This window comes from Rhinoderma darwinii, chromosome 2 (genome assembly GCF_050947455.1).
Source record: "Rhinoderma darwinii isolate aRhiDar2 chromosome 2, aRhiDar2.hap1, whole genome shotgun sequence".
NCBI lineage: Eukaryota > Metazoa > Chordata > Amphibia > Anura > Rhinodermatidae > Rhinoderma > Rhinoderma darwinii.
In genome coordinates this window covers 421,789,045-421,805,060 of record NC_134688.1, presented here as the reverse complement: position 1 = coordinate 421,805,060, position 16,016 = coordinate 421,789,045, and the positions used below count along the sequence as shown (strand labels likewise).

The 16,016-nt window shown below is 40.2% G+C and overlaps 1 protein-coding gene across 2 annotated transcripts in view; it reads left to right on the top strand.

Annotated features, from left to right (window-relative positions):
• The window catches only part of RAB34 (RAB34, member RAS oncogene family), a 41,275-nt gene extending 26,030 nt beyond the window's left edge, over nucleotides 1–15,245 (top strand). For both annotated transcript variants that reach the window (XM_075850856.1, XM_075850855.1), the window contains exons 6-11: nucleotides 113–177; nucleotides 1,575–1,626; nucleotides 1,734–1,815; nucleotides 5,378–5,468; nucleotides 9,739–9,846; nucleotides 13,690–15,245. In XM_075850856.1, coding sequence (XP_075706971.1) covers nucleotides 113–177; nucleotides 1,575–1,626; nucleotides 1,734–1,815; nucleotides 5,378–5,468; nucleotides 9,739–9,846; nucleotides 13,690–13,757 — 466 coding nt within the window. In that variant the 3' untranslated portion in view covers nucleotides 13,758–15,245. The remainder of the gene's footprint in view (nucleotides 1–112; nucleotides 178–1,574; nucleotides 1,627–1,733; nucleotides 1,816–5,377; nucleotides 5,469–9,738; nucleotides 9,847–13,689) is intronic.
• Nucleotides 15,246–16,016: the final 771 nt, after the last annotated feature.

The following is a 16,016-nucleotide window of genomic DNA, read 5'->3' as shown; positions in this document are numbered from 1 at the left end:
AATGCAGTGAGGGTTATAAAAGTATACAAAAAATATATAAAAAGGTAGATTTTCATTCTCTACATATATAGTTTTCACTTTTTAATTGTTTTATTTTATTTTTTATAACTAGATGGGATACAGCCGGACAAGAAAGGTTTAAATGTATTGCTTCCACGTACTACAGAGGGGCACAGGGTATGTTTATCACTATGTTTATTAACTGACTGCTTTGTTATATAAGGCCCCTTTACACCGCGTTTAGACCTACTTTTAACGTCTACGTTCGGAAAACATACAAGTGTTTACATGTGTCCATAGGGCTACATTAGCCTGACAGAGACCAAAAGAGTGACTTTTTGGCCTCCGTGGGGCTGGTATAAATCAGGATACCTTTTTTTTTTTAACAATGATTGAATAGTAGGCTGCTTTAAAGTTCTTGCGCTCGCAGGGGATATAGAGATAGCCATGTGCTTCCGACACTATGGTCGTTGAACTCTGGCATTGCAAAACTCCTAACTTCACTGTCCCTATATGGAGTGTGATTGCAGGAGCTTCCCCAGGCACTGCGCTTCAGGTAGCGCTGTGCCCGGGCAGTTCGGGTGACGTATCCCACTGTATGTCTATACAGTGGAATACGTCACAGCCTTCCGTCGGAGGTCCTCCCGACATATACCTCCCACAGAAGGAAAAAACGCAGTGTGTAAGGGGCCTAACTTATACTTTTGTATGTTTGTGTGTTTATTAAAAATAATCTGACTAACTAGGTAGTGTGCGTTGCTTTTAGGACTAAGGGAAAACAGATGAACATTAGAAATCAATGCTTTCCATATATTCTACTCATAGCACTATTATGGGAATTTAACAAGAGGTAATCCCATATGGAGGGCCTTCTTGTACAACGAAAGCCAGAAAAGACTGCCATACGGCCATCTTCTCTGAATCCCAAAAAAACAACCTATAATAATATAAAAATGTGATGTGAGCTCCAAGAACCTGCACGAAAGATCAGATACAAAGAGATTAAACTCTATTCTACCCAAGGTGGAAACTGCCCTAGTAGAATGGGCTCCCAATAAAATACATATACCGCCACACACAAAAACACTGTCTGTTCCAGTCCACAGCACAGAAGAAAAAATACATGGTGGGAGGGGATAGACGGCATTTGTTCTGATTAACCTATTCATGTAGTTAAAAATCCCATTGGTCCTATCAGTACACAGGAGCAGAATTACCACATTATTGTTCCCTGGAAGGATGTACGGGAATCATTGTGTTCACAGTGGGAAGACATTGGGGCAAATTTATTAATGCAATTACTCTAGTTTTCTGGCTTTTTTGGGGGGTTATACTGTTTGCAAGTTATTTACAAAAGTTTTCCGCTATTTTCCTAGTACAAGCAGTTACTACGCTGTGATTCTCAATTTACGTGCGCTGTCTTAAGGCATACTGTACACGCCACACTGTTATTAAATAACGACATACTACTAGGCGGTACAGCATTAGTAAATATGACCAATTGATTTATTACCAATATTCAAAAGATTATTTCTTCTTAACCATATGCTAACATCAGATTTTATTTTTTTCAGCCATAGTTATAGCTTTTGATCTGACAGATATTTCATCATTAGAACATACTAAGTAAGTGAATTCTCACTGGTCTGTACGTCACTGCTGTCTGGCGACATATGTAACATATAAGACTGCTTCTTTGGAATTGTTTATACCAAATTTTACTTTACTGACAGGCAGTGGCTTCAAGATGCTCTGAAGGAAAATGACCCTTCATCTGCGCTGTTATTCCTAGTTGGGTCCAAGAAAGATCTCACTGTAAGTAATGTCAGCAAATCTTTAGTGTGGCATTTCTCAAATCAGTCCTTAAGGAACCCTGGGACATGTTCTGAGGGTTTCACATTTGTAAAATACCTATGGTAGTTACATATATAGAAAAATGAATATGTTATTTTAAGGCAATCATCAAAACCTGACCTGAATTTCAGAAAATTCTGACACATTTCAGGATTTTTTATATCAAGGTTCAGGAATCACAAGATTTTTTTTTATTACTTTTTTTATTACTTATAAAGTTTTTTATTAGATTTTTGTTTACGAACATATAAGGAAAAAACAGACAAAGCGAACAATATTACACTTCATATCAAACACTTTGCCAATTAAAAAGAAAGAATAAAGAATTGAAAGGGGATAAATAAAAGTAAGCCTTATCAGGAACATATCGTACATAAAAACATATTCATAAAAAAATACTACATTTCTTCATCAAAATTCTGTGACATAGTACAAGGTAGAAAAGATCTACTGGCATACATAGGTAAACATGTGAGCAGTGACACTCCCAAGAGAACGCCAGCACCCGAATTAAACATATAATCGACAATCATCCGGTTCTGGAAGGTGAGTATAAAGTGGATATTAACAGTATAATATTGAGGAAACGAATAATAAACAACCATAGAGACATGGAACAATAAATCAGTAAATCAGTATCAGGAATATCATGAGTATTAGCATATAACCCTAACCGCAACTCCCCTCAAGCTAATTTCCGTAAGACCCTCCAAGGGTGCCAGATCTTAAGGAAGGCTTTACTTGAGCGGGAATCCCAATGGGACATCTCTTCAAATCTATATATTTGGTCTACTTTAGCTATCCAATGGTTTAAAGAGGGAATCGAATCCGAAAGCCAGTTGAGAGGGACAAGTAGGCGGGCAGCGACCAATAACAGCTTAAATAATGCAGAAGGGGTTGTCTGGGAAGGGGAGGAGGGAATAGAGAGCAAGGCCATTTCAGGGGATGTTGGGATGGAGCTCTTGCAAATGTCATTACAACGTTTAAAAATTTCATCCCACCACCACGCTATCGCGCTGCAGGAGCAATATATATGAAAGAAAGTGCCTCTCTCCCCCTACATCTCCAGCAGATATCAGAATGAGTAGAGGAAAACATACTAGTTTTATCAGGTGTTTTATACCACCGAGACATTATCTTATAGCCATTCTCCTGAATTTTAATGCATCTAGACACTTTATGGGGAGCAATCATGATCCTGAATATCTCAACTTCAGATAATTTTTTCCCCAGATCACGTTCCCACAGTCTTATAAAGTATGGGTGGGTGAGAGCGGTCGGGTGTGGACAGTCCTTTATAGAGCATAGAAATTGGCTTGAGTGGGGTTTAGCTCTGAGACAACAGGCCTTCAAACCAACGGATGGGTCTGTGAAAGGAGGGGGACCTGCATCACGACAGAACAGCGGTTTTGACATACGCTATCAGGGGAATGTGGCTGTTCGGAATGTCCAAGGTAGATAATAAAGTGGAGTGAGCAACTAGACAGACATTTTCATCTAGGAGTCGATTTAGGGGTATCGGGGATCAGTCTCAGTGATGCTATCACGTAAAGCTGTAGGCGCTGCTCCAATTATGTCTCTGAGCTGTATCAGCGGTGAGGGCAAAGACTGCATATCTTGTCCGTTTAGGAATCTTTTCCATACAGAAAACGTTGCTCCAGTTAAAGGGTTAAAGCGAGCATCATAGGAAAGATGGGTTTTATCAAGCAAAATGAGGGTTTAGAGAGGGACTTTGGACATATCATTTTCAAAAGCTACCCATAGCCTGCGTCGTGGAGCATGTATCCAATCTATAACTCGGGCGAGGTGGATAGCATGGTAATACAATTCTGGATCAGGTAACCCAATGCCTCCATGAGGTTTTTGGTGAGACAATATAGATCATGAGATACAAGCTCTCTTCCCCTTCCAAATAAATGTGAGAATAGCTTGTTCATATTTAGAAAGTATGATCTAGGTATAGGGATAGGCAGATTCTGCAATAGATAAGTGCGTTTAGGTACTACATATGACATAACCAGATTTTTCCTACCGAACCAAGACAAATAGGGCAAGTCTAGTTTACAAAGCATATCAGGGAAGGTAGATAAAAGTGGAGTGAAGTTAATGGAGAATAAATCCTTGCAGTTATTACTCAGTTTGATCCCCAGATATTTGATTTGTGGTGATGACCAATTAAAATCAGAATTAGCGGAATGTAGGGATTTGCATTCAGGCGTTAGGAATCCCAAGATTTAAAAAATTTTGAACCAATAGGATACTGAATTTCCTGCATCACGGTTTTACATTTAAAGTAAAATAATTTCTCATCATGACTCATTTTGACTCATTTTGATGTGTGATGTTACTATTCAGCTTTCCCGAGACCATGTGAACCTCCTTGTTCTAGAATTACTAACATATTTAAATATACTGCTTTCCACCTCTGTAGTAAGATTTTAAGAAATACTTATATTCTATAGTATAAAACAACAGCTTTAAGGCTGGGTTGACATCTGCATTGGAGGCTTGGAGCCTCCGTCGCAGATTCTATAAAAAATGCCAGGTCAAAACAGCACAGCATGCTGCACTATTTTTTTCCGGTAAAATTATGGACACCATGACGGAAACCCAATGGACCCCACTAAAGTTGGGTGCCGTTGGTGTCCATCATGTGAATTCATAGTGCAGATGTAAACAGAGATGGTCATACAGATTAGAGGAGAAACATAAAATAGAGATTATAGAGAAATAGTGATTTACTTAACATAAAATAGAGATTATGTATGTAAATACGTGTGGAGGTTCTTTCATCTAGACATATGTGATATAAAGTAAGGGCAGATCTTTTTCTGGTATTTCTGGGTTAGTTATACCATTCAGCCTCTCCCCAGCCATTCAACTTCCCATCAAAGTAATAAAAAGATGATTTAAAGAAGACCCCCGGCGGAAACACAATTTTCCATGTCTGCATTCCCACCGGACTGTATACCACACTCTACACTTATTTTATGTATTCTGTGCTTACTTTTTGAACTGCTGCCTTGTCTGTGCTTTGAAAAAGCCTCCATCTTGATTCTTAGATTTCCCCAGCTTTCTCTTCCTTTCTGCCTTGCTATCAATCCCATGATGCGTCAGCACAGCATTACATGACCAGCTGAAGACCATACCATTTCTGCATGCTGGGGGACACTGGTATTATCATTCTCTCTATATTCTCCTAAATAAGCTTAGAAACCATAAGTATACCGACAGGGAGGCTGCACTATATTCTTCTACATTATACCTGTGTGACAGGAACCTGTCTAAGTATCAGTGGTAGCTGATGATAGAAGTGTTTCTGCCACCCCCCCCCCCCCCCCCCGTGCAAAAAAACTAATCGTAGATATTATATGGGAATCTGCCTTTAGATATTCTCTACCAGTCGTTTAAAGTGGGGATGTTTCTTAAGAGAATTATCAACTTAGCACGAGCATAGCTTTTATGTTCATATTTTTGATTCTGACTGAGATGTAACGTTTGATGCTTGTTTTCCTCCCTGCAGTCACCCTCTCAGTATGCTCTCATGGAACAAGACGCCTTGAAGGTGGCTAAAGAAATGCAGGCGGAATACTGGTCAATGTCCTCATTAACAGGTATGTATATACTGCCAGGTGTATTATGTTAAGACCATCGTATAGAGACGTTATTGATACATGTGATTTTTAATGTAGACCAATATAAGGCCAGGGTTACACTTTAAAGTTTGGCCCCCAAACAGATCAATATTAGTGTGGTGAGTTTGGGCTGACCATTTACACACAGAGTATGTTATTAAAGGGGAACTCTGCTTTCAACATTTTATTACAGTGATAATGGAGATTGGCAGAGAAAAACTTTTTAAGCAGATCAGGTGAATGTTCTGTCTGATAAAACAGTGGATTGTTAATTTTTATTAACAATTATTGCTGTAATCCATCACCTGTTGGATTGTAATTGGACCCTGGGTTCACACATTGAGGGGAATTTATCAAATGTTCTATGCCAGTTTTCTGGCGTAGAGAAGTCGCAAATGTATCAAAAGATGCAATTTGCACAAGAAAAAAATGGGATTTGTGATGCATTTACTAGGTTAACAGGCACATTAGCAAAAGTACGCAGGGGTAGGCAGAAGGCGTGGGCACTAATAAGAAGGAGCTACAGGGCCCAACACACTCACTATAATTCTGAATCGAATATAAATTATAGGGAAAATCTACGCAAGCTTGTAGCGATCGTAGATTTGCCTTCCTGACGCACGGTCATTATAAGATGCAACAAATTTACTAAGAGGCATGTGCCTTTTTGTAAATTAGCCGCAAGTCACTTGTAAGCTTCATATTGAGGGTATATTCACACGCAGTGTTGTCAAGCGTATTTTGGAGCATAAACGCCTGAAATGCGCCTTTAAAAACACTAGCAAAACGCTTTCAAACAGCTTCCCATTGAAATCAATGGGAGATACGAGGCATATTTTTACGCCGCTGTTTTAAAAAACGGCAAATAAAAAGACGCTGCGTAAAAAGGAGTATGTCACCTCTTGAGGAATTTTTGGAGCTGTTTTTCCATTGATACTATGAAAAATGCCTCAAAAAAACGCTTGAAATCCATATTCAGCTAATAAAATCGTCCGGAAATCAGAGGCTGTTGTCCTTTGAAAACAGCTCCGTAATTTTCAGCCGTTTTTTTTATTGTACGTGTGAACGTACCCTAAGACTGTCAGTCTTAGTAAATCTGTCCCATTGAGTATTAGTTGTGGATTTTTGTTGCAGAATTAACACTGAAAATTTGCAACAAAACACAGTTCAATTCAAGTAAATGGGGTTTTACAAACACCCATTTATATGCTGTGTAAAAAAGTCATAGTAGATTGGTTGCGTGCTGTGGATGTTCAAATCCTCAGCATGTCCTAGCTGCGGAATTAACATATTGAAATGCAAAATGTGAATTCTGCGGCAAAATCTGCAGCAAAACAAACAAAACATGTAAGGAGGAAGTGTAGGTGAGTGCACCTTCCCCAGCTTGTATGTTATTTATTGGTGGCAATGGGTAGCGACCAAAGCTAGAAATTTCCTGTCCTCTGCGGCAAGGGCATCACCATTACTGCTAAGTTAGCATCTTTGTCACTGCGAGGCGGGCGTATGTCCGCCATGCAGTGGGGCAGGAGAGGGAGCGGCTGCAACAGCGTCTAATAGGATGTTGTGGAGGCAGTCTGAGAAAAGGAGGAAGAAAGCAGAAACAGGAGTGGATGGGAGGTGGCATCGAGCAGAGGCTCAGTGCTACATTGAGAAGAGTAAAGCAACTGGTGAAGGGCCTGTTCACATCTGCGTTAGAGGCTCCAGCAGGAGCCTCCGTTGCAGATTCTGTCATACTTTACTGGAAGTATAGCGCAGCATGCCATGCTATGCTTTCTGTCAAAACGACACCACAACAGAACCAGTCAATGGGTTCCGTCGGGCGTCGTTGGTGTCCATGATGTGCCGGATCCATCACAGCTTGAATTCCATTTGTCTGCTCCTATTGACGGAACAGAAAAATTTTATTCTAACGCCACAGAGATCTGCCTCATAGGGTGAGGGTACGTTCACACGCAGTGGTTTCAGACGTAAGTCTGGCGTTTTACGCCTCGAATTATGCCTGAAAAAATGCCCCTAATACGCCTACAAACATCTGCCCATTGCTTTCAATGGGAATTACGATGTTCTGTTCCTACGAGTTTTTATTCTGTCAAAATACGGCGCATAAAATGACGGCTCACCAAAAGAAGTGCAGGACACTTCTTGGGACGTTTTTGGAGCCGTTTTTCATTGACTCCATTGAAAAACAGCTCCAAAAACGGCCGTAAAAAACGCAGTGAAAAACGCGAGTTGTTAAAAAAACGTCTGAAAATCAGGCTGATTTCGCCTGCTCCGTATTTTCAGACGTTTCTGGTCACTGCGTGTGAACATACCCTAATAGTTAGCCACTGAATCTAGGGGCAGGATAGTCCACCCATCTCTACTGTTGTGTCCAGATCAACAGAGAATCAGGTGATTTAATTATTGAGGAGGGTTCAGGGTCCTTAATCTTGCCATTGAGAGAATACCAAAAGGTAAAATGAGGGGCATATGAGCAAACTATTGTGTATTGTTGAGGGGTGTTTTTGAAGAAGAATTTTACTGTGTTACTCATGCACAGATGTATATTATGTTCCTGCTGTTAATTTGTGTAAGTGTAATATCCTGCCTGGGTCTGATTTAAATAGACGGTACAAGGTCTTGGACTCTAACCTATAACCAAGGAGTAGCATTTTCCCGCTGCTATAATACCTTTATACCGTGAGGTGAATTGTGTGGTGCTCCCAAACTTGATGGGTTAATCTATTGAGGACAAGACCAGTACCCACAAAAGTTAGTGGTGAGGATCCATGGTGGTTTGGCCGTACTCATCAAGGACTTGCAGCATGCCCAGTTTTTGAGGTCATAGCTCCCGCCTTTGTATAGGCGTTGGGTAGTGGTTCGCTACCACCATTGCCCGCAGAGGTGCTCAGCCTCAGAAAGCTGCCCAGCCAGAAAGTGTTATATAGTATGTTACAAATAAACCATTATGAAAACTACAATTGCGTCTTCACTTGCTCCATCTACAAACATTTAACACATGCAGCAAATTTTGTAGCAAATATTTACAGGCTAGTTCTGCAGCATGTGAACCTAGCCCAATTCAGGATCTTTTTGGGAAATGTGATTTCTGAAAACTTGCACTTCATGTGGTAAACAAAATGCTAAATCTAGCACAAGGTGCATTTTACCATTCAGATTGTTAATAATTTACATTGGGAAAGATTATGTGACTCATGATCATCCACAGGAAGTTAATAATTTGACTAAGGATTAGGCATACATCATCCTCTATATCATTACTAAACCTTTTTCTACTGCAGTCAAACCCGTCAGAGCATGGTCTATGCCAACATTTAAAAATGTATTTTTCATTTATCTACTGAACCCAGAATAACATTAAAATAAGCACAAAAAAACAGGCAGTTATGTCGCTAAACCGGAGATTGGTCCACTTAGCAAAAGGCCTGTGCAGCATATGATAACTTCTCTCAAAACTGTCAACCTAGCCGTGCCTCGCCAACAACTGGGGGCAACTGACAATTTCAGAAGCATTGTGTTAGAGTTTGCTCTGGAGCTGTGCTACTCAAACCATGGGACGGGCATCACTGGTAAGGGGTCCCCCAGATTTTGGTTAAAGTGAAGCTAGGTAGCTTTGACAGAAGTGATTATATTCTGCACAGGCCTTTCTCTGACTGCGCCAATCTTTGGTTTAGCAACATAACTGATTCTTTTTGTGCTTATTGTGATGTTCTGGATTTAGGAGACACATTTTAAGATAAATTTAGGTAATTTGAGAAAATTTTGGCATGGACTACGACCAGTGGTGAGACCCAGACATCAATAAGTTCTGGGTTTTGTGACTCCAGTAGAAAAAAAATTGAGAAGCCGTGCTCTAAAGGGAGCAGCACAAGAAAATTATTATTGTATCTTTGGTCAGCTTCAGAGGAATTACACCTGCTGAAAATCACAGTGGTGGCAATTGTACATTCATCTCTTTATACAGAACTGTGGAATGGGTGCCCACTCACATACAAGTAACATACAAACACACAAACATGCATACATACAACACACACACACACATTAACACACATCGTTGTTAATATGAGGACTCGGCTTGGGGAAGGAGTCTAGCACACTGCAATCAGTTGGAAAACTGCATATGAACTCATCCTTAATTACATAGATGGTAACGTCCGCCTTATTTTGCTAACATTACTTCAAAAAATTTTTTACTGAAGAATCTGCTAAATTATAATTTATCTAAAGACATTTTTTGTTCTTTCAGGAGAAAACGTGAAGGAATTCTTTTTCCGAGTGGCTTCCCTAACATTTGAGTCCAGTGTACTAGCTGAGTTGGAGAAAACTAATGCTCGAAGGATAGGTGATGTAGTGAGTAAGTATAAATATTCAGCTGGTGCTCACCTCATCATACATTGAAAAGCAGATTCATGGCTTATACTTTATCTAAGGGTAGTTGTTGACGTTTCATCAGTGTCTTCAGGCCGGATTACAGCTCTATACAACCCTTGACTTGTACAGAGCTGTATTACAGTGCCCATAGCAGTCTATGGGACCTTACTGTACCTCGATATGCCTCTGATTTCATACAGGGTATTCTTTGTCAGATACCTTATAAACCCAACTGAAAAAAATCATGCCATATTTAGTTGTTTCACGGGAAATTCATTTTGCAATACGACTTTATACGGAGCACAATATGGCGGCATACAGAGTGCTTATGGCTCCGCAGTATGGCGCAGTAGGAACTGTGTGTGCTGCCATACAGCCGTGTGCATAACGCCTAAATGTTGACATCTAAGTAATTGGATTCTACATGGATGACAATCTGTTCCTCCCTCAGCATCTGCTGTGATTTAACCCCTTAATGACCGCCGATACGGCTTTTTACGGCGGTCATTAGTGGGCTTTATTCTAGAGCGCCGCCAAACTACGTCGCTGCTGTAGAATAAAGTAAACAGAGCAGGGAGCCGTGAAATCTCCCTGCTCTCAGCTGCCAGAAGCAGCTGAGGGCTGGGGGCGTCCCTGCTCTGCCGGGTGAGATCGATATTAGTATCGATCTCACCTGTTTAACCCTTCAGATGCGGTGCACAATAGCGAGCACCGCATCTGAGTGGTTTTGGAGAGAGGGAGGGAGCTCCCTCTCATCTCACTGACACCCGGCGATAAAATCGCCGAGTGTCTGTGTCTTCTATGGCAGCCGGGGGTCTAATAAAGACCCCCAGGTCTGCCTGCAGCGAATGCCTGCTAGATCATGCCGCAGGCATGACCTAGCAGATGCCTGTCCGTTTTAAACGGACAGGCAGTAATACACTGCAATACAAAAGTATTGCAGTGTATTATAATAGCGATCGGAGGATAGTGAAGTCCCCTAGTGGGACTAGTAAAAAAGTAAAAAAAGTTTAATAAAGTTAATTTTAAAAAAAAGTGAAAAAAAAAATATGAAAAACCCAGCTTTTCCCCTTACAAAATGCTTTACTATTAAAAAAAACTACAATAAAGCAAAAAAGTTACACATATTTGGTATCGCCGCGTCCGTAACGACCCCGACTATAAAGCTGTTACATTATTTAACCCGCACTGTGAACGCCGTAAAAAATAAAATAAAAAACAATGGAAAAATTGCTGTTTTCTGTTAATCCTGACTTAAAAAAAATGTGATAGAAAGTGATCAAAAAGTCGCATCTACTCTCAAATGGTACCAATAAAAACTGCAAGTCGTCCCGCAAAAAACAAGACCTTATACAGCTATGCCGACGCAAAAATAAAAAAGTTACAGCTCTTCGAATGTGACAATGGAAAAATCTAAAAAATGGCTTGGACATTAGGGCCCAGAATGCCAGCAGGGGGAAGGGGTTAAAAAGTGTTTTGTTTTGTTTGTATCTAAAAAATGACGGGCCACCTTTAATGAGGAGGTTTTCTGTAATCTATTATTACGGGTAGAGCATTTTCATTTTGAAAGCCAAATATTCTTCTAGATATAGCAAATTTTAGTTAGGTATTACACAAACTGTTATTCATTAACACTTTCATCATCTATTTCATGGGCAGAGTATTTACCCTAAGGCTGGGTTCACACGACCTATTTTCAGGCGTAAACGAGGCGTTTTATGCCTCGATTTACGCCTGAAAACACGGCTCCAATACGTCGGCAAAAATCTGCCCATTCATTTCAATGGGTCTCCGATGTACTGTGCCGACGAGCTGTAATTTTACTCGTCGCTGTCAAAAGACGGCGCGTAAAATAACAGCCTCGTCAAAGAAGTGCAGGACACTTCTTGGGACGTAATTGGAGCCGTTTTTCATTGAAATCAATGAAGAACAGCTCCAAATTATGTCCGTAATTGACGCCTCGCAAAACGCGAGTACGAGCAATTACGTCTGAAATTCCAGGCCAATGTGTCTAAAAAAAGATGTGATCAACATTACATAGTAATTACAGAGTTCTGTAATTTTACTTAGCGTTTTAACAGCTACATATCTTTCATATGAACATATTTGTATGTTAGGAACACTAAGACTTGGTATTCTTAATCAATGGTACAATGGAGTCGTCCAAAGATTAAGGCTATGTTCACACGGAGTATTTTGGGGGAGGAATATCTGCCTCAAAATTCCGTTTGGAACTTTGAGGCAGATATTCCTCTCCCTGCACGCCGATTTTCGCGCCGTTTTTCGCCCGCGGCCATTGAGCGCCGCGGGCATAAAACAGCGAGAAATACGCTTTCTCCTGCCTCCCATTGAAGTCAATGGGAGGTCAGAGGCGGAAGCGCCCAAAGATAGGGAATGTCGCTTCTTTTTCCCGCGAGGCAGTTTTACTGCTCGCGGGAAAAAGACACCGACGCCTCCCATTGAAATCAATGGGAGGCGTTCTCGGGCCGTTTTTGCAGAGTTTTGCGACGCGGTTTCCGCGTCAAAAAACTCGGCGAAATACCCCGTGTGAACATAGCCTAACACCTATCTACAAGAGGGGAGCCCACTGATCACTAGAACTGGCATCCCGAACCCCCCAGTTTCTCCTCCCTGCTTAATCACAGTGTGTGGGAGCTTGAGTGGACCGGAGGACGAGCATGCGCCATGGCGCTCCATTTAATGTCTATGGAGCTGACAGAAACAGTCGAGTCCTGTGGATAGAAGATAAATTTTGATCTTGGGACAACCCCTTTAACAATGTGCTTCAACACTTGGGGTCCAGAACAATGGGATGTCCAGGATTCCAAAATAATATATTTCTGATATTTAAGGTTCCAGAAAAATGGCACAATTAACGTAAATGTCCACCTTTTGAATACCATTTTTCTGTTTCAAAATGAGGTGCTGGTAATTTTTTTAATATACTTTTGGACCAGTTGGAGCCTTGTTATTCTGATACAAAGCTCTAAATCCCCTGCACAGACCTAAATTGAAGAGATAACATTTTGGCTTACTACATAAGGTTTTATCATTAAGTTCAATACAGTAATCTCTAAAGATTCCTCTAGTGGCGGCTGCAGAAAGCCAGCCAGCATGTTATATTTAAATCTATGTTTATGAGGAGAATTTTGAGATAAATGGAGGCCAAATTCCTATAAAAATATTTTAAGCAATTACTCAGCACATCATTTTGGTCCTAAAAATGAGATGAGGAAGAAGTTGAGTACCTTTGATCTATATCACAACCGCAATTGTTGATATATTAGAAACCCATTTATGGCTATTTGGACAAATACTACTTCATTTTAAATGGAGACCTGAAGTAACAAAGGGTCTACCAGGTTTTACCAAATACATGGAAATAAAAGCGAGAGATGGAGCTTCATAGGGTAACACAGGATTTGAAGATTTGCTGGGTGGGTGAAGAATTACTCTCACCAACTTGTGTTGTGCTGTTGGGCAAGTAAACGTGATGTGGAGGGGGAAAAATGGGGAGTTGTCGCCGGTTCTTCTAGCAGAAATACGAGATCCTTGGAATTTTTATATAATAATACTTTATTTTGGTGCTCACACTAACCGTACTGTCAGCACCAAAATAAAGTATTATTATATAAAAATTCCAAGAACCTCAGATTTTTGTAAGCAGCGCGACAATCCCCATTTTTCCTCCTCCACTTCACATAACGGGTCTACCAGGACTTAACCAAGCTCTGAAAAGAAATGATGCTGACAAGTAATTAATTATATGTCATGTCTCTGATGAAACTGTTAGTTTTTTTTTTTGACAATTCTCTATTTGTTTTAGGAATTAGCAGTAATGACAGAAACTTGTACCAAAGCACAAAGAAAAACAAGTCTAAGTGTTGTCAGTGACCAAAAACTGGACTTCACCTAATCATTGCACTGCAAAGAACCAAAGTGTTGCACAGACATGGAAGAAGAAAGTTATTACTACGTATAAATGTAAACTCCTGGTGCCCTGCTCTGTTCTAGGAGGTAATTCAGGGCCCCTCTTATAATATTGTTGGATATCACAGGTACATTTTAATTCCATGCTGCCAGAGGATGATCTGTTGTACATTGCAGAGCAAAGTGCTATTATTCATTTTCTAAGATGATTTAGTTTGTAAAAAAATATGATATGCTGAAATTTTCCATATTTTCTTAGTTTATGGATAATTATTATGATAAAAGGGAGAATAAAAGAGGACCTACCTGCTCTCCTACCAGACCTGCTTTAGTAAATGCTTCCATTCCCCATAAAATAACACTTCTGGAGTACTTTGTCTTAGAACTCAGAGTGCTGGTCTTATTCCTCCTGGATACTGACAACTAAATAATACCATTCCCCTTGTCAATAATGTGTGTCGCTACACAGTTGTATACTGTCCAGTCAGTGCTCACAGTGTCAGACTGTGTGGAGACACATTATTGACGAGGGGAATGGTAATGTATAGTTACCAATTCATACATTTCCAGGAGTAGTAACAGAGGACCTGCACAACACAGTTCTGGGTAAATTCTAGGTAAGTTATTGTATGAAGTATTTACTAAAAAAAAATAAAACAAAAACAACATGTCAGGAGAGCTGACAAATCCTATTTAAAGGATTGCATTTGGTTTCCCACACCCACCCACCCAGTTCCTCCAAACAATGACATTACATTCCAATATAGCCAGTCGTACATATGGTTCCTCCTTTTGGAGGTCAGTTTCAACAAGGCTCTCTCTGGGACTGGTGAACCTGGTTAGAAGCCAGCAGTAAACTGTAATTTAAAAGTGCTTTTTCATAGTAATGTTGTTCATGAAGCCTAAGGGTATGTGCACACACAAAATCAAAAACGTCTGAAAATACGGAGCTGTTTTCAAGGGAAAACAGCTCCTGATTTTCCGCCGTTTTTTAAGCAAACTCGCGTTTTTCACTGCGTTTTTGGAGCTGTTTTTCTAGTCAATGAAAAACGGGTCCAAAAACGTCTCAAGAAGTGACATGCACTTCTTTTTCACGGCCGTTTTTTTTATGCGGCCGTTTTTCGAAACGGCTGCAAAAAAAAACGGCCCGTTGGAACAGAACGCCGTTTTTCCCATTGAAATCAATGGGCAGATGTTTGTAGGCGTTCTGCTTCCGATTTATCGGCTGTTTTTCGGCCGTTTACAGCCCGAAAACAGACGAAAATAAGCCGTGTGAACTTACCCTTACCCTGTGTGTATACACACATTTAAGTAGATTAAAACCAATATTTTGTGATATTTAACAGAGAGAAGCAATGCAAAACATGTCTTTGAAACATGAAATCGTTGGGCACAATTGCAATAAGATGTCTTTTTGTAAAAACAATTATATTTTTATGGAAACAACAAAGGATTATGCTTTAAAATAAACATTTTACATTCTCAGTATGAAAAACTGGCTTTGCTGTATTATGTCTGGTTATTTGGGTTCATCCAGTTGTCGCAATATATACAGTATATAAAAATGTAAAATCATCATATGGACATCATTGAGGGAGTCCGAGACTCCATTCTCTGAGCCTGCTCTGGTTGACCACGGCACATTCATATATTATATGGTTAGCCATTAATTTGAATGGCCGCCATGTAATAATACATTTCCTCTGTAGTGGAAACATATGGCTGGCCACAGCTTCTCTCTGCAATAACAGCTGATCGCCAAGGCAGCTTTCTTTAGAGAAGGCACTTTTCTGTACAGCACCCCCTTAAAAAGTACCTCTCACCTCTTCTAACTTTTAGTAAATACCTGTATTTCTCATGAAATAACAATTTTAGAACATCTTTTCTTAGAACGCTACATTGTGCAGCTCCTCTGTTATTCCTCCTAGAAATTATATAAACAAATTGACAACTGGGTGGCACTAGTTGGGGGGTGTCCCTACACAGACTGACAACGTCCAATCAGTGCTTACAGGGCAATGTGCAGTGCTATGCCTTTCTTCTTGTGTAAAGAACATTTAGTGAGTTGTATATTGCTCATTAGGCATTGCGTCAGAGATCTAACTGGAGAATGGGCCTCCACCAAGCTAGCGGACTGGTTTAGGTTAAGGCCAGGATCACACACACCGTTTTGATGGAGTTTTTGGCTCAGTTTTTTTTGGGCCAAAGCCAAAAGTGGATTCA